The 18,960-nt window shown below is 43.3% G+C and overlaps 1 protein-coding gene across 1 annotated transcript in view; it reads left to right on the forward strand.

Annotated features, from left to right (window-relative positions):
* Window positions 1-10,670: 10,670 nt before the first annotated feature.
* Window positions 10,671-18,960, forward strand: part of SLC9A4 (solute carrier family 9 member A4) — a 65,350-nt gene continuing 57,060 nt past the window's right edge. The window contains exons 1-2 of the mRNA XM_008699104.2: window positions 10,671-11,000; window positions 16,880-17,343. Of these exons, the coding sequence (XP_008697326.2) occupies window positions 10,745-11,000; window positions 16,880-17,343 (720 nt within the window). The 5' untranslated portion in view covers window positions 10,671-10,744. The remainder of the gene's footprint in view (window positions 11,001-16,879; window positions 17,344-18,960) is intronic.

The raw sequence follows: 18,960 nt of genomic DNA on the forward strand, positions 1-18,960 counted from the left end.
TGGGCTTGGAAAGCAAATCATGTTTCTGGACAGCACTGACCAGTTCTCTATCACTGCTTTCTTGTTCTTCTTCTTCCTGAAAAAAAAAAAAAATACAAAGTTTAGCCATGAGAAAGTGACAAGCACTCAGGGGCAAGCAGCATATCCTTTGAGTCCCAGAAGTGCTACACAAATACATTCTGGTAAAGTCAATTACCAGCAGACGCTCTGGGAAGGAAGAAAAGAGGTGCTGATCATTTTGCTTAAAACTGTTCTTGGAGAGGGAGGACTTTCCAGCTCATCACATGCAGGCACAGAGCATGGTGTCAGTTTTACCCTTGTTTCTTTTGGAGCTTCTCTTAAGACAAAAGTTGCCTTTGGGAAACAAAATTGAGGGTCAAAATGGAAGAAGACCAAACCCCCAAAACTCTGCTTCCAGCTAGGCACAGCTGGAGCCCTGGGGGATGGGCGATCCCTCTGCGGGGTGCACCACCCTTAATTAGTCCCATGAGGGTGGACAGGATATGGTCACTTAAATTATAAGGGATCCACTGGGGGAGAGGACAACAGGTCATTCCTTCCCCCACCACTGGACTGTATGAGTAGATGGATTTCCAAGAGCAGAGGACAAGGATTCTTGGGACCAGGCATGGAAGATCAGGGCAGACCAGGTTTCTACTGCCTATACAGTTATCTGGATAATTACACCAAAAATTAGATCATTCAGTAGCTTGCTGCTGGCCTAAAATTCCAGAATAAGTCCTTTAATTCTCTGTCTTGCAAGTGAAAGCTGGTCCTTTTCCCTTTACTTTTAAAATCTCTTTCTATGTAGGGGTGCCTGGGTGGCTCTGTTGGTTAAGCATCTGACTTTTTATTTTGGCTCAGGTCATGATCTCAGGGTCGTGAGATCATAGAGCCTGTATCGGGCTCTATGCTGTGTGTGGAGCCTGCTTAGGATTCTTTCTCTCCCCCTCTGCCCCTCCCCTGCTCTCTCTCTCTTCTCTCTCAAAAAAAATTATAAATTCTATGTATGACAATGAGTGGGTAAGTGTCCAGCTCCCTGCAGGGCCCTGAAACCTTCTCAACTGATCTTTCTCAAGGAGTCAAATAAACTGAAAATTATCAGGTGGATCTTGTTATAATGTAGACACATAAGAAAGAATTTGCTTCAACTGAACAATAAGGATGTAACTAAAAGTCTCCTTCTTGTCAATTGCTGGGATCCTTCCTAAGTGTCCGCATCCTCTCAGTTCTAGTCAGGGAAACCTGCTCCATGCAAAATGTGTTCTTGAAACATCACATTCTCTTCCTGAGATAGTATCTCTTCCTTCCTGTTATCCTCAGGACATATGACCGCAAATTCATCATGTTTGTTGAATGAAGAATGCCCTCCTCCTCCCCATTCCTCTCCTCCTTCTTTCCTTAACCAAGGCTTACTTGGTGCTTCTTAGTGCCAGGCACTGTGCTAAGCTCTGTATGAATATCAGCTCACCTAAGGCTCAAACACTTTTATCTTTATTATTCTCTTTACATTACAAATGGGGAAACCAAGGCACAAAAACTTTAAGTCACTTTTCCAAGGTCACTTTTCCAAGCCAGTAAATAGGAGAGCTGGGATTTGAAAGCAAATCATCTAGCTCTAGACCCTGTGTTCTTAACCACCCCATGGTCCTGCTTCACAAAGAAGCCTTCTCAGCATGCAGCTTTTCCAGAGACTTCTTAGCATTGTCTTCCTTAGCTTTGACTTTCAGAAAGCCATGAGTTTGCTCTGGAACTTCCAAGAAAGAGTTTAGTTTTTCCTTATTGAGAAAATCAGATTGTGGAATAACTGAGGTTCGTGGGAAGTTCTTTTCATTTCTTTGTTGTTGGTTTTTTTTATTTTTTTATTTTTTAAGATTTTATTTTTTTAATTGAGAGAGAGAGCACAGGAGCAGGTGCAGATGGAGAAGCAGACTCCCCTGCTGAGCAGGGAGCCCACTGGGACCCTGGGATCATGACCTTAGCCGAAGGCAGATGCTTAATGGACTGAGCCCAACACTTTGCGTTTCAACAAGGATTGCAACCGCTGTCAATCAAGCACAGCCCCTTCGTGACAGACAAGGCGCTGGGCACCGCAAACTCGAAGATAAACACGGAAGTGCTTGTTCCGATGAGCTCCTCATCTGGTGGGAGGAGACAGGTTAACGTAAGTCCCAAGAGAAACCCTCTTGGAGAGTAGAAGGGAGTGGGATGCTCCAGGCTTGAACCCTAAAGGGCCAGATGCATCATTCAGATGAGGGGCAGCGATGGGATGTAGAGCTGAGGTGTGCCAGGGAAGGGGCATTTACAATGATGCAGGTTTGAAAGGAGAGTGTCAGGTTTTGTCTCCAAGGAACCGTAAGCAATTTGGGTAAGTGGAGCTGGACACGTAATCGGGGGTTAGAACTTGCAAGTCACCCACATTATGCTAAGGAATAAATGGACCAGAGAGGCTTTTTTTTTTTTTTTAACTAGATCCCAGCTTAAGTCCCACCACCTCTGCCCCCTCCCTCTTATCACTCCAACTCCTCCTCTATCATCCCCGCATCCGGGATTTCCTTGGCTCCATCTGCATGGGTCTCAACCACTTACTTGCTCTGGCTACCATAACCTTGCTTGTTCCACCGGTCCCACATCAGATCGGTCTCGGGCAGGTGCCCTTGAGCCAGCGCATGAGCAGATATCGTTGCAACAGCAGCTTCTCATCCAGTAGACGGATTATAGTCTTAGGAAGCTAGAATGCTCAAACCTTTGCTGCGCGCTTTGAGCTCAGTTTCCCCAACCAGGGTTGAGCAGGGGCGTATTGTCTCATGTGAGAACCCGCAGCTCACCTTCCAGTTCTTGCCCGGTGCGCTGCAGCGTGGTAGGCGGGGCTTCCAAACGGAAACCATCCATTTCCCCAGCTCCCTGGCTCTGGCATGCGGGTGGGGGTGGGGGAAATACTAAGGCATTTGGCAGCTTCTCTACAGTCTTCGGCTGCAGCAGCATCAGTGGCTTCTGCAGGCTTAAGCCTTCCATGGTCTCAGCTTGTCTGGACCCAAGGAGGCTATGGCTCGTCTTCTCACCTCCAAGTCAGTATGAAGCCCTGCAGTGCTAAGTGTATGGTCTTTCCCACGGGTACTCTGTAAATACATCCTGAAGTAGAAGGAGTTAATGCCCAATGGGGCAAATGTGGACCAGTAAGAGCTCAGAGCTCAAAAGGACCCTCCAGGTAAATCATTTTTTATTTCACCCACCTGGCATAGACCTTTCCAAAGCACGGTGATTCTGCACACTTTCTGGAAGATACCTCATGTGACCAAGCAACTGATTGTGTTTTCTTGTGAAGCTATGGCTGTTGAGTAGTAACAAACGAACTCCCTTCCCTGTCTCCTTGCCTAGATTTTTAAACAACTTTTTTGAGATCTAATTCACATTTTCTACAAGTGACCCATTCCAAGTGTACAATTTGATGGCGTTCAGGATATATACGGACCTGTGGAAACATCGCCGTGAATTTAGAAGATTCCATTAACCCAAAGAAAACCTCATGACCGTGAGAAGTCACTCTGGATTCCACCTGTGCCCATTTCCCTCTCACCGCAGCCCCGGGCGACGGCTAATCTATTTTGCATCTCACAGACGCGCTTATTTTGGACACATCCTATCAAGTCTTCTGATACGCGATCTTTTGTGGCTGGCTTCTTAAACTTCGCATAATTGTTTTGAGGTCATTCGTATTGCAGCACATGTCAGGGCTTCATTCCATTATATAGATATTCTACGTTTGATTTATCCATTCAACAGTTGATAGGCATTTGGGCTGTTCCCACTCGCTGGCTATGATGAGTAATGCTGCTAAAAATAGTCATGGACAAGTTTTTGAGTGGATGTGTGTTTTCGTTTCTCTTGGGGATACATCTAAGAGTGGAATTGCTGAGCCATGTGGTAACGCTGTGTTTAACATTTTGAGAAACAGCCAAACTGACCCATTTTAGATTTCCACTAGCATTTTCCTTCCCACCCACATCCTTGCTAGCTTTGGCAGCATTGGTCAGAACAGATCATCATTGCCTCCTCCTCTTCCTTCCCATTATTGTTATGATTATCATTACTATTTAGCCATTCTACAATTCTACTGAGAATAAAATGATATCTCATTGTGGTTTTGATTCCTGTCTCCCTTTTGACAAATGGTATGGTGCCTCTTTTCCTGTGCTTATTGACCATTTATGTATCTTTTCTGGAGAAATGTCTTTTCAGATTCTTTGTCCATTTTTTAATTGAGCTATTTATCTTTTTATTATTGAGTTGTAAGAGCTCTTTATGTATTCAGGATACAAGTCCTTTATCAGACATGTGAGTTACAAGTATTTTCTTCCCATTCTGTGAATTGTCTTGCTCACTTCCTTAATAGTACAGTTTGGAGCATGGGTTCTTATTTTGATGAAATCCAGTTTATCTGTTTTTTTCTTTTGTTCATTATGGCTTCGGGGTGTGTATATAGGAAAGTTTTGCCTACCAGGATCATCAAAATTTATTCCTGTTTTTCTGGTAAGTTCTCAGGTTAGGTCTTACATTTAGTCCATACTCTATTTTGAATTAACTTTTATATATGGTATAAGCATGGAGTACACCTTCATTCTTCTGCATGTGGATATTCAGGGTTTTTAGCACCATGTGTTGAAAAAGTTATTTTTTACCTATTGAATTAGTTGTGTTGGAATGCTTGTCAGGAATCAATTGACAATAAATGGAAAGACTGATTTCTGTTTTCTCAATTCTGCTCTACTTATCTGTATGTCCCTTCTGATGCCAATATCACATTATTTTGATTACTGTAGCTTTGTAGTAAGGTTTTTTTTAGGATTTATTTACTTATTTGAGAGAGAGAGAGGGAAAAGGAGCAGGAGGAGGGGTAGAGGGAGAGAATCCTTAAGCAGACTCCCTGCTGAACTGGGAGCCCAACCAGGGCTCTATCTCATGACCCTGAGATCATGACCTAAGCTGAGATCAAGAGTCGGACACAACCATCTGAGCCATTCACCACCCAAGCTTTGCAGAAAGGTTTGAAATTGGAAGTGTAAGTTTTCAGTTATTCAGCTTTTTCTTGTTTTAAGGTTTTTGTTTTTGTTTTTGTTTTTGAGAGGGGGTTTTTCTGGGCACATTCCATATAAATCTCAGGACCAGCTTGTCAGTTTCTGAAAAAAAAAAAAAACTTAGGATTTTGATAGAGATGGTGTTGAATCTGTAGATCATTTGTGGGGAGTATTCCCATCTTTTTTTTTTTTTTTTTTAAGATTTTATTTATTTATTTGACAGAGAGAGAGACAGTCAGAGAGAGAGAACACAGGCAGGGGGAGTGGGAGAGGAAGAAGCAGGCTCCTAGCAGAGAAGCCTGATGTGGGGCTCGATCCCATAACGCCGGGATCACGCCCTGAGCCAAAGGCAGACGCTTAACTGCTGTGCCACCCAGGTGCCCCGGGAGTATTCCCATCTTAACAATATTAAATCTTTTGATCCACAAACAGGGATATCTTTCCATTTATTTAAGTCTTCTTTAACTACCTTCAACGTTGTGTTTTTTTGGAATACAAGCTTTACACTGTTTTTGTTCAACGAATTCCTAAAAATTTAGCTTTTGATGCTATTAATTTCATTTTGGTTTATGCACTGTTCCTGTAAAATACAATTTGTTACTGCATATTGATGTCATATCCTGCAAATTTGCTGAAATTATTTATTAGATCTAGGAGTATTTTACTCAATTATTTAGGATGTTCTCTATAGAAAAGGACCTGTCATGTGTAAAGAGAGATGGTTTCACCTTTCCCCTTCCAATCTGTATATCTTTTACCTATTTTTCTTGCCCATTGCCCTTGCCAGAACCCCCAGTAGAACGTTGAATGTGAGTGGCCAGAGCGAAAATCCTTTTCTTGCTCCTGATCTTATGGGAATGCATTGTATCTTCCCCATTATGGATGATGGTGGCTGTGGATTTTTTGTAGTTGGCCTTTATCATGTTGAGGAAGTTCCTTTCAATTCCTACTCTGTTGAGTGTTCTTAAAACGCAGGGGTATTACGTTGTGTTGAATGCTTCTACTTAGTGTACTGAAATGGTCCTGTGGTTTTGTCCTTTGTTCTTTCGATGGGATGTTATACTGACCGACATTTGGATGGTTAGCTGGCCTTATATTCCTGGAACAAATCCCATTTGGTATAGAGAAGTTTATAATTGCTATGTCTTCTTGATAAATTGGCCCTTTGATTTTTGTAAAATGCCCCTCTGTATCTCCAGTAAAATTGTCGTAACATCTATGCTGCGGTTATTTGTATGGTCACTCCAGCTTTCTTACCTTACCGTGTTATGGTATATTTTTTCCATCCTTTTATTGTCAATCTACTTGTATCTTTGAATCTAAAAGTATATCTTTGGGGGGCGCCTGGGTGGCATAGTGGTTAAGCGTCTGCCTTCGGCTCAGGGCGTGATCCCGGCGTTACGGGATTGAGCCCCACATCAGGCTCATCTGCTGTGAGCCTGCTTCTTCCTCTCCCACTCCCCCTGCTGTGTTCCCTCTCTCGATGGCTGTCTCTATCTCTGTTAAATAAATAAATAAAATCTTTAAAAAAAAATAAAAAAATAAAAGTATATCTTTGGAATGCCTGGGTGGCACAGTTGGTGGAGCGACTGACTCTTGGTTTCAGTTCAGGTCGTGATCTCAGGGTTGTGAGATCGAGCCCCACGTTGGGCTCCATGTTCAACAGGGGAGTTAACTTGAGATTATCTCTCTCCGTCTTCACATCCCCCCTCCCACTTGCTCTCTCCCTCTCTCTCTCTAAAATAAATAAATAAATCTTTTTTAAAAACTGTCTTCTGGAAATAGCATATAGTCTTACATTTTGGCTGTTGTTATAAACTAGACATTGTAATATCTTGCAGCGATTCTTATTACTGATTCTTCCCCCTCCCCCAGCTCCAGCTGTCACTGTGGTTTGGTTGTCTATTTATTTGTATAGTGACTTGGATGGACTATTTCAGTAAAATCCGTTTCTCTATGCAGACTTTAACATTGCCCTTCAGCCCATGTGGTTTTGGGCATACTCGTAATCCCCCCGACCTCCTCATCTCTCACCTAGGATAGACAGTACCTTGAATAGCGTTCTCTTTGACTCTTTCCCTGATCTCCCTGTTAAGCTTTTAGCTGGTCTGTTATCTCCATGAACCTTACACCTGCCTCTTACCTCCAGTAATTGCTAGCTGCTGACTGATCTCTAGTGTTCAACAGGCCTTAAATTGCTCCAAGTCTGATCCAAATCAAGTCAGGCCCTTTCCAGGGAAATCTTGAGACCAGTCTTTGACTCTTCTCTGACCCCATGATGACTCTTCTTATCTGTTTCTTTCCCCAGTTCTTCTGTTATACTTTTAAGTAGTCTGCCTTTCCCGTGTCGATGTCATGGAGCTACTGGCTCTTCTTACTTGTGCTCTACCTACGTCTCCATGCTTTGGACGGTACCCTTAGGCTTGAACTTCCCTACTTCTCCTCCAAGTAAACTCAGTCCCCTTAGAGTTACTTACGGAGTTCTCTGTTCTATGGCCTGCCTTCCCCTTTAGCAGAACCTCTGCTCCAGCACTCTGGAAAAGGATACAGGGACAGCAACCTGCTTCTCTTGGAGTAACACTCCTGCTTTATGAATGAGGAGCTGGACAGGAGCCGTAGCTCGCCGTCTTCCTGGCTTGTCTTCCCTGGTGTGGAAACAGCCCTACAGGTAAGTGGCGATGAGAGAGACTAGGGCCCAGTATTCTTGGCCTGCCGTGCGTGGGGTAGAATTTCAAGCCTATAAGTGAGTGGGGCTGTATAGAAGAAGGGACCTCGCGGTCACACTTGCCTGCAATACTGCTTGTATAACATATTGCTTGGGGGTGACAGATGGGGTGGTACTGATGACAAATACTGACAGTCTGACTTTCTGAGTAGAAGCTGTAGCCCTAGTCTAGGAGCTGGGGTTAGAGGGAGCCCCATCCTCTTGGCTGTGCCTGCCCAGAGTAGAGTTTTCCTCACAGTGAGCGGGAAGGTGGGGGCAGACACCAGTGATGCCACAGACTCTTGCAGGTTTTACCAATATTTAGGAGATTGTCTTTAATTGCTGTGCGCCCATAGGACAATTTCCACAGACTGAACGGCTGTTCCCTTTACGCGCGATAGCTCTTCCCAATCACGGTTGTCTCCCTAACACTAGGGAGAGTAGTATGGAGCTGCCCACACCACCATTCTAGAAGCATTGCTCCGTTGCTTCCTTTTTTCTCTCACTTTGCTACCTTAGGTTTGCACCACTCATGTGACTGTTTTCTAGAGAACCAGGATTAAGAAGGCCATTTTAGAAAGAATATTTCAGGTGGCTGTGTGAAAGCACTAATGCATGGGTAGAAGGGGTGCCAAGGATTGACCCTGTGGGGCTGGGGGAGGGAAGCAAACTTCAACCTGGAGGACAAGGTGGTCGGCTGCTGTAGAATTCAAGTTTTCTTCGCATTATCCCCTGACCTTGGCATCACTTTTCTGATAGTGATTGTACTCTCAGGGACCAGTTCGTTGTAAGGCAAAAGATTTGAAATTTTAGAGCAGGAAAATAGACTTTGTATGGACAGTATCTTCATTTTATAGATGACAAAATTGAGGCTCAAAACAGGTAAAGTGTCTTTCGTGGAGCGAAGCAGGTAATTAATGCCGGAGAACAGAGCTTTTCTGATTCTTAGTTTCAGTCTTGCCATGGAGCACCATGAGACATTCTCTCTCATTTCTTTTTAGAAAACAAAAGTAAGGGGCGCCTGGGTGGCGCAGTTGTTAAGCATCTGCCCTTGGCAAAGGGCGTGATCGTGGCGTTCTGGGATCGAGCCCCACATTAGGCTCCTCCGCTGGAAGCCTGCTTCTTCCTCTCCCACTCCCCCCACTTGTGTTCCCTCTCTCACTGGCTGTCTCTCTCTCTGTCAAGTAAATAAATAAAATCTTAAAAAAAAAAAAAAGAAAACAAAAGTAAAATAAAAGTGCAAATGAAAAGATAAAATATCTATTCAAAAGAAGTTTTCCATTACAAGGCTATGCATGTCATCTTTTCTGAAAAAAATATTGACCCAATATGGTGACCTCCTTGCAGTGAACCTGATGGTCTCAATTTAGTGACTAAATTGGATATATGTTAGAGCCAAATTGCAAAAGAAAGAGGGAAAAAACCCATATGTGAGCTGTTAAACTTGTCTTATTAAGAGGTTGCATCTAGATCCCAGCCTTTGTCCACGGAGGTAGCTCCGTTTCCCAGGGGTCTTTGCTGAGCATGGGGTGGAAGACGGGAGTCATCTACACTCACTAGCATGAACCAAAAATATATATAAATTGTCCCACAGTTGGATATGGAAAAGGCACTGAGACTGTTTATGAAGAATAATTCTCATTTTCTATTGAGCGCTCCTGCATTGCAACAGAGTTCTCATTTTCATATAGAATAAGAAATGTGAATAAAAATAATAAAAACCAGCAATTATTAAGTGCCACTTAAATGCCAGATACTTTCCTTGCTTTATCTCATTTAATGCTTCTAGCCAGTCGATGAGGTAGATATTATTATCCTCCCCCTTTTCAGAAAAGGATGCTTTGGAAGGTAACTAATTTGGTTAAGGCCACCTGGCCCGATATAGAAGAAGCAGAAGTGGGTGCATGGAATCCATTTCAAATTCTTCCATCCAAACACTCTTTTTTGAACAAATAGACCATAATAATGAAATTTTTTTAATGAAAAATTTGGATGTGCCATGGAAGCTTTTCTTAACTAGGTTTTAGATGTATTTCATGAAACTTGCTCTTCTGCTCTCTCTCTCTCTCTCTTTTTTCCTGTATAACGTTCATGGAAACCTAGAACTTTCTTTGAATTACTGCTCGTGAGTTCGGTAATCTGTTATGCTGCCTCCTCTTCCTTCCTAATTTACAGAGACCACATGCTTCCAGGACAATCCTGGCTGACACCTGTGGTCTGGCATAATTATTAATCGCTCTTCTCTACTCTCAAAAATGCCCTTGTGTGGATGATAATGACAAGACCACCTTAATCGCTCATCATTAAACACGCCGAGGTGTCATATTGCAGCTGCCCACTAGGTGTCAGCAGTGTAACCCCCGGAAAATACTAAAGGAGAGCATTTCATTACAAAAGTCCTATCAGAGCAAATAAGTGTAGTGCAGGAGCTACCTGCAGCCTTGCCCATTTAAAACAAGTGCGAGAGCAGGGGGAGGAGCAGGTGCACGTAGCACCTTACTGAGACCTGGTGGAGAGGGAAGGATTCCCTTCCTAGCCAGAAGGACTCCAGTGATACCTGGAATGAACACCGTGGTATCCTTTTTAATTTTCACTCACAAGATGAAACCAGTGTGCAGTGAAGTGAGGAAACAGCTTTGAATGAAGACCTGTTTTTCCTCTTCCTAAGCTGTTCTTCAAATCATGATCGGATGAAGGTCACACAGGTGACTTGGGCTTTAAAGAGTCTACTGAATGACTGACGCCTTTGAGCCAGAAGCTGAGTTGTCTGAACACAAATCCTTTAAAGGTGATTCGAAAACATCGACACTCAGAATTCAGTGACACGCTCGGACTTTTCTTGGAATGACCCACAGACTGTACGTATATTACCTCCGACCCAGGTAGCCGCCTCTGCTCTCTAGAAACCCTCCTCCAGGCACATGTACCGCACACAGCCGCACACGGGGTAGGAGAAGCCCACAGCATGGGTCTTCGGAGGCTTGTGCTTTTCAGTCCTGGGAACTGGTGGCTACTGCTCGTGGCCCTCAAGTGTTCTGAAGCATCTCCAGATTTGAACGAATCCACAAATTCCTCTGCCCAGCAGGAACCTAATGCTTGGTTTGCTGCTGCCAGCTCAGAGGCAGATGAGAAAATACCTGTTTTTGCCCTGGATTATGACTACGTGCAAATTCCTTATGAGGTCACCCTCTGGATACTTCTGGCATCCCTTGCAAAAATAGGTAAGTCCCCAAGCCCCTGGGTGTGGGAGTCGTTCTCCATGTGAGATGATGTCTGTGCGAGTGCCTTATAGGTGGTGAGCTCCACGGATTTTAACTGTTACTGCTATTGCATCAAAAAAATCTGTTCCTTCGAGTCAAGAGGAAGTCGTAACTGCTCTTTATAAAGCCTTGTAACATTTCAGGATTGTGCTTTGAAATTTGAGCATACTTCTGGGTTCTGGGTTGTTTTGATTTCTTCTTATTTAAAGGTGACAACTATATGACATTATTTGGCAGGTAAAAATCTCGAGTTCTATGCATTAAAAACTAGAGAAAAGGCATTAGACCTCGGAATGATGCCCACTGGAAATTTCAGGAGCACATAATGATTCTTCTGTAAAATATTCTTCCTTCATTCTTGGCCATGTCACTGTGGGCTTCATCAATGACTCCCTTTGTTTATTCTTTAAAAGTGACATGTGCTTCTTGCAGAATGGCAGAAAGCAAGGAACAAGACAATCACAGGCCACTCTTGGATCACTCAGTGGTGGGATATGGGGGCATAAGAGAGGATATGTCAGTAAGATACTGGTTTATGCCTGAGCCAAATGGTGCCAGTGGGGCACCTTTGGTTTCCTTTGTGAAATAAAGGGAATTCAAATTCATGGATTAAATTCTAATCAGGGTTATTCGTGCCAAAATCCAAAATAATGGTTTACACCCTGTGATCACTTAATCCTTACCCTCTTGTCTCCCTAAAATCAGCGTATTCCAAAGTGAAAGACTGATACAGTTATCTCAGTTATTAAGCGTGACATCTCCTTTGCCTCTGTTATGAAGTTTGTTACTGGAGGAGATAAATCGTCCTATTGGGGTAGAATCTATGAGTCATTTTGGTGCTTATTTATAATTTTCCTCCAGCATGGGTGTGAAATAAGGACTGAGCCACGGGATCTAGCAGTTAACTCCTGGGGATCAGGACTGCGGGCTCCGTCTACTCATCTAACTCCCTCCCCGGGGATGACGGGGTTACTGGTGGATTCACCAGAAGCTCCTTCACAATTGCTATTCATTTTGAGCTAGTAAAGTGTGAAGAGTGAATGGAAATTCTTAATTTGAAGAACTCCTGTGTGATTTGTCAAAGCATTAAATTACACAGAAGGTCTGACGTTATTTCTAAAAAGTGCTCATGGAAAATGGCTTCCTAGCAGGGTAACGTTCTTAGTTTAGAACTAGGGTTCTACCCCCTTTCATGCCACCACATAGGCACTGAGATCGTTCAAAATGGTCTTATGTGGATCTTGAGTTTTCCTTTGTGAACAATACTTTTCCCACCCACTCCTTCCCTCTTCACAGAAATGGGGGAAGTTGGTCTGGAAATCAAGGAACTAGAGCTGCCGCTGACCAGTTAGTCACCTTTTCTTTCTAAGTCTCCATTGAGAGACTGTGAAATTATTTCTAAGACTTCTTTTTGGTACAAATTAGGATTTTCTAGTGGCAAAGAGGTTTACATTCTATGTCAGTAAATGGCACAACTCAGAAAGGATATATTTTATCTTGGTTTTATGTTAGCATTAAACACAGTTGTTTTAGAGTATTGCATGTACCCAGACCCGCCATGTCTAGAAGCTCAGAGGACGGTTAGGACACTGTTGTTCACAGGGCTATTGGCTTAAATGTTCTTGATTTTCATTTTGGTGAAATTCAACGTACTTTAGAAAAAGAGAATAACTTCAGTAGGTTATTGGTTGGATCATACTTATTCAAATACACTTTCATGTTTGCTGGTCTTTAAGAAAGACTATTTCTATATTGCACATGAGAAGAGGGCTATGTTTAATGATTATTATTTCTTATGTGTCAAGTACTGGGCTTATAGTTTTATATATGGTGGTTCATTTGCCTGGGGCAAAAAAAATGACATAAAACTTACACACATAAAGAATGTATATAGATTTTTTTAGATTCTATATTGTAAAACTTGAATCAAAATATAATTAATAGTCATTATATTTAACATTCATTCTTTCACTCAGTCGTTCTGTCAAGACACATTTATTGATGCCCTTACCACATGTGGGAATGACCATGGCTCCTGGCCTCGAAGGACTTAATGTAGTGGGGAAAACAGATGAATCTCGCACAGCCTAGTAGGCACTCTGACATAAGAACACCACAACTGTCCCCCAATTCCTTTTTAAAACAGCCAACTACATGTGTTATAGAAAAAGAATAGTATAGAACAACGATAATGCAGAGTCACCTCAGATTTTGTTGTTTATCTTTTATTTTAGTTCTGCTTCTCGGCACTTTACGGAAGGGTGTTCCTTGAGTCATTGGGCAGAATGGAATGGTAGGGCCATCTTTGACTTTCAGGCAGGACTTTGTTATCAGTGGCCATTTAAATTTCAGGCCCTGGAGCTGTAAACTCTCAAAGTGACTGACTCTGTTGTCCATCATGAAAGGGAAGCAGGGATGTAGAGTGTGAAATGCACATGGCATCTCTCCTCACAATGCCCTACTTTACAGTGCATGGCGCCTCTTCCTGCTACCGCCGCGTGGGCGTAACTTGGCTTAAGACAGGTGCATGTTGGATCCATTCAGGAAACTCGATTCCTGGAAGAAGGACCAAACTGCGGAGACCCACGGCCTGAGAAAATCACACTGTAGACTCTTCCACCACTTTTACATGTTAAAAAATTCAGTGTAGTTAAAATAAACACTGACTGAAGAAGAGGAAGAAGGAGGAGGTGGAGGAAGAGGAGGGCAGGGAGGAGGAAGAGAAAGTTGTCATTAGGAAATGGAGAGAGCAGGACTTTCAAACTCTTGAAGGAGGTCTTAAACTGGTCTTGGAGCCAGGGGGTAGCCTTGTGGTTTTGGACAGTGTTCCTTGATACTAATTATATTCTATCATAATAACCTGCCTGCTGATAACAAATGAAATCCAAAGCTGTGATCTGGGAAACCTACATGCTCTTTGGATGGCTGTACTTAAAATTCCTTAATTTTTACTTTTAATTTTTTTATTTCAAATTTTATTTAAATTCTAGTTAGTTAACATATGTGGTAAAATTGTTTTTTCATATAGAATTTAGTGATTTGTGACTTACATATAACACCCAGTGCTCATCACAGCAAGTGCCCTCCTTAATCCCCATCACCCATTTAACCCATCCCCCACCCACCTCCCTCCATCAACCCTCAGTTTGTTCTCTAGAGTTACGAGTCTCTTATGGTTTGCTTCTGTCTGTCTTTTTTCTTCCCTTATATTCATCTGTTTTGTTTCTTAAATTCCACCGATGAGTGCAATCACGTGAGATTTATCTTTCTCTCGCTTATTTCGCTTAGCATAATACACTGTAGCTCCATCCACATTGTTGCAAATGGCAAGATTTCGTTCTTTTCGGTGGTTGAGTAGTATTCCATTGTATTTATATATACCACATCTTCCTTTTCCATTCATAAGTTGATGGACACTTGGGCTCTTTCCATAGTTTGGCTATTGTTGATAATGCTGCTATTAACACTGGGGAGCATGTGCCCCTTTGAATTTGTATTTTTGTATCCTTTGGGAAATACCTAGTAGTGCAATTGCTGGGCCATAAGGTAGTTCTATTTTTAACTTTTTGAGGAACCATCATACTGTTTTCCAGCATGGCAACACCAGTTTGCATTCCCACCACCCCAAAAATATATAATTCAGTTAGGAAATGAGCAGAAGACATGAACAGACATTTTTCCAACAGACACATGAAAAGATACTCAACATCACTCATCATCAGAGAAATACAAATCAAAACCACAATGAGATATCACCTCACACCTGTCAGAATGGCTAAAATGGAATTAAAATGAAAATTCCTAAGGAGACATTCCATGGCTTCCTGTGCCTTGTGGGAGAAATCTACCCTCCTTAGCCTTGAACTCAAGATCCTCTCTTATTTGGCTCAATCATCTACTGACTCTTCTTCCAATATTCTTCCCAATTCATAATTTGCTCCAGCCAGGTGGCTCTCCTCAATGAATGTCAGACATATCTGACTGGGCCATTCCTGTCCCTCTTCTTTTTCTCTTGGAGTTCTCCCCACCTAAAATCTCTTCCATTCTTCTGTCCAACTATGTAAGTCCTAGTAATCCCCCAACAACTTGTTCAATTTCTACTTCCCATATAAAAGCTTCTCTGGTGAACATTTAACCTGATCATTCATTTACACACTTACAGATTCTTCCAGCAAATAGACCAGCTGTTGCGAGCAAGCCAACTTGCATAGCACTTTGGAGACATATAGTGTGGTATTGCCATTCTGTCTGAGTTGGAATAATTTGAAGTTTAGTAGGAGAAATAATCCATATACAGAAAATGATAGAAAGAGAACATTGTTTTAGACAGATATTGATTACATATTACAGAGGAAGACATATGATTTCCTTGGGAAGTGGTTTGGAAAAGTTTAATTTTGAAGATCGAGCAGGACCTAAATAGGTTGAAGAAAAGAATAATCCAGGCAGCAATAAATGACAGGAAAGGGGAACCACAGGGAAAAGGTGTGTGGTTGGTTGTAACGTAGGATGCATAAGGGTAGTGTTGGGTGGGAGGGATATTGACTTGGAGAGAGCCCCAGAGTGGCCGGCTGTGCTCTGATTTCTTCTCCGGTTTGTTGATATAGTCAGTATATACTTCACTGCATTCTTATGCGTCGCCTTGTTTTTGTCTTCTCATTTGTTAATGTCTTATTTCTGAAATTCCATCAATAACTGGAATTGTAAACAACATGTTTGGTTCTCCACGCCACACAGAGTGCTTAGCAGTGGGTTGGTCTTGGCCCCAGGATGCTTCCCAAATACCCTCAGTTTAAAATCTGTGAGATGCTTTGTGTGCCTTCAGAGTCTTAGGTGGGGAATGAGACGAGTAGATACACGTGGTTTGGAAAAGTCGTCTGGAAGCAGCCGGTGGAATGTGCTGAGAGGGTTGAGGGTGAGATAGGAGATCAGGAAGCCAGTGCAAAAGTCAGGATGGGAAATGGGGAGCCCCTACATAAAGGCGATGTCTGTACAAATAGGGAGAAGGAGACGGTCTTAAGGGGCTACTACTGAGAGACATTGATGGTGAAATAGGGAGCTGGTTGCAGGAGGGGCAAAGTGATGGGGGTTCAGGGAATGTGACTTGATTTCCTTCCTTTTTTAAAAAGATTTATTTATTTATTTTAGAAAGAGAGAGAGTGCATGAGTGGGGGAAGGGGCAGAGGGAGAGAATCCTCAAGTAGACTCCCCACTGAACGTGGAGCCCCATGCTTGCGGCTCTATCCCACGACCCATAAGATCATGACCTGAGCCAAAACCAAGAGTCAGATGCTCAACCGACTGAGCCACCCAGACACCCCTTGATTTCCTTCTTATGTGGCTGACCAGATGGCAGTATCATTGGTTAAATAAGGAAAATACAATAAAGGACTGAATTTCATTTATTGGTTTGGTGGAAGGGAAGTTTGGAAGAAGCTGATGTTTAGGTAACTGTGGTTGACTCCGAATAAGCCTCAAAGGTGGGTTTTGCAGGAATTCAGAGGAGCTCCATCCTCCTCGCTCCTCTTCTCCCACTGCTCTCTCAGACCCTGTAAGGTGGGGAAGAAGGGAGGAGGAGGGGGAGGGGACAGCTGGCTGAGGACTGCTCTGAGACCTGCACTGGGCCTGGCATGCTAAGTACTTGACCTGAGGGAAGCCCTGGCAACACTTCCAGTCCCTGCTACAGATGGGGTGCTGAGGCTCCGGGATGAACGCCAGCCTACCCAAGGTCCCCTGTACTTAATTTTAGAAGGCGTTTTCTACACCATTCTCCTGGTTTCTTCGTGGCCAGAGCCATTTTATTTGCAAACATCTAAATGTGGTTCTNCGCTCTTCCCTAGGCTTCCATCTTTACCACAGACTGCCGGGCCTCATGCCGGAAAGCTGCCTCCTCATCATCGTTGGGGCTCTGGTGGGCGCCATCATCTTTGGCACGGACCATAAATCTCCTCCTGTCATGGATTCAAGCATCTACTTCCTGTACCTCCTTCCACCCATCGTCCTGGAAGGTGGTTACTTCATGCCCACCCGTCCCTTCTTTGAGAACATTGGGTCCATCCTGTGGTGGGCAGGCCTGGGGGCCCTGATCAATGCCTTTGGCATCGGCCTCTCCCTCTACCTCATCTGCCAGATCAAAGCCTTCGGCCTCAGTGACGTCAACCTGCTTCAGAATCTGCTGTTTGGCAGTCTGATCTCGGCCGTGGACCCCGTGGCTGTGCTGGCTGTGTTCGAGGAGGCGCACGTGAACGAACCTCTCTACATGATGATCTTCGGGGAGGCCCTTCTCAATGACGGCATTAGCGTGGTGAGATGGCCAAGCGCGCCCCCACGGAGAGGAGGGGTCAGGGTGGAGCTGGAGACGGGAGTCTGTCCTCAGGGCAAATGGAGAAGGCTGAGCGGGACTGGGCCAGGGCAGGGCAGGGATAGGCTTTGGTCAATGGAGTGTGACCCAAGTTCTGGTGACTTCCCTTGGGATCTGCATCAAGTACGTAATGGCTCACTAATGCTGCTTGTCATTCACTAGCCAAATAAATGGTTTCTTTAAAGAGAGGAAAAGAAGAGGACATATCTATCATTTTTTAGTTAAATTCAGGTTTTCACTTAGCAAGAAGAAACTGTTACCCAGGGCTCATCTGGTTTTCACACTAGGATAAACAGTACTTAACCATTTTTCTTTTCTCTCATTCCCTGGACCTCATCCTCCTTCTCTTTATATACTTTTTGTCATTTGTTTGTTTTGTTTTTAACATGTTGCATGAGATGATGAAGTTAAATAAAAGATGGGGTAGGAAAGGAATTGAAAAGGATTTGCAGAAATGCATTAGCAGGCATGTCAGTCTTGACCTGATTCATCCCGAATATGTGAATGAGGTGTTTTAGGACTCCTTCTGGAGAGAGGGGGAGAAAAAATTAACAGGCTAAGTCAACACATAGCGTAAAGGCCCAGGCGATGTCTTGCGTGCTGGCACATTCAGACTATTGCTTAGTTGTGCTACGTGACTACAAGCCAGGTGTTAGCCTATGAGAGTGTTGCATATAGTTGATACACTTTTCTTACCTTTAAAATTCTATCGCATCACCTAAGTGATTCTAGAGTGCATTTTCAGCGTAGGAGACTCAAACAGTAGAAAATTACACAGCATAAAAACACAAAAGCCTCCACTTGCCCCTCTCCTCACCCTCCAAACAACCTCTTTGATCAGTTTGGCATTTTCCTTCCCTGTCTTTATTATATGTGTCTATATGCATACACACACACACACACACACACACACACACGTAGGTGTCTATTATTTTGCATAAATTGGGTGTGGTTATATTATAATGCATTGCTTAAATATAACAAGTCTCGGAATTCATGCTATATCATTTCAATTGTTAGGTAGTATTTCACAGATTACATTGATAATTTATTTAACCATTTCCTGATGGATGGCTATTCGGGTTGCTACCAATTTGTCACTTTTAAAATGTACAAATATTCGTGTTTCTGCATGCATTTCTTTTTGTGTCTGTGAGTATTTTTATAGGATATATTGTCGGAAGTGAAATTTCGAAAGTGGATACCTGCTGTTAATCACCTCCTCTTCATCGGGTTGATGAGGGAAGGATTCCTGCCCCAGGAATAAGGAGTGACAGCTGACAATAAAAAGATGACACCAATTAGATACATACACTCACAGCCCAGAGGACGAGGACACCGCACACGACACAGGGCCACATGGGTGCTGCACTTGGGAACAGAGGGAACAATCAGGGGTATGGGAGTAAGGCTTTGTAGTAACAAGAAGAGAGGTGCCTCCTGGTTCCCACAGGATGCCGTGATTGGCTTGTTTTGCATAATTCACAGGCTGTCGGGAGACTGACACCTAATACTCAGGGATGAGAAGGTCCCTCGCCCCGTCCCATGGGTAAGGAGGGC

Source organism: Ursus maritimus, unplaced genomic scaffold, assembly GCF_017311325.1.
Source record: "Ursus maritimus isolate PB19 unplaced genomic scaffold, ASM1731132v1 scaffold_6, whole genome shotgun sequence".
Lineage (NCBI taxonomy): Eukaryota > Metazoa > Chordata > Mammalia > Carnivora > Ursidae > Ursus > Ursus maritimus.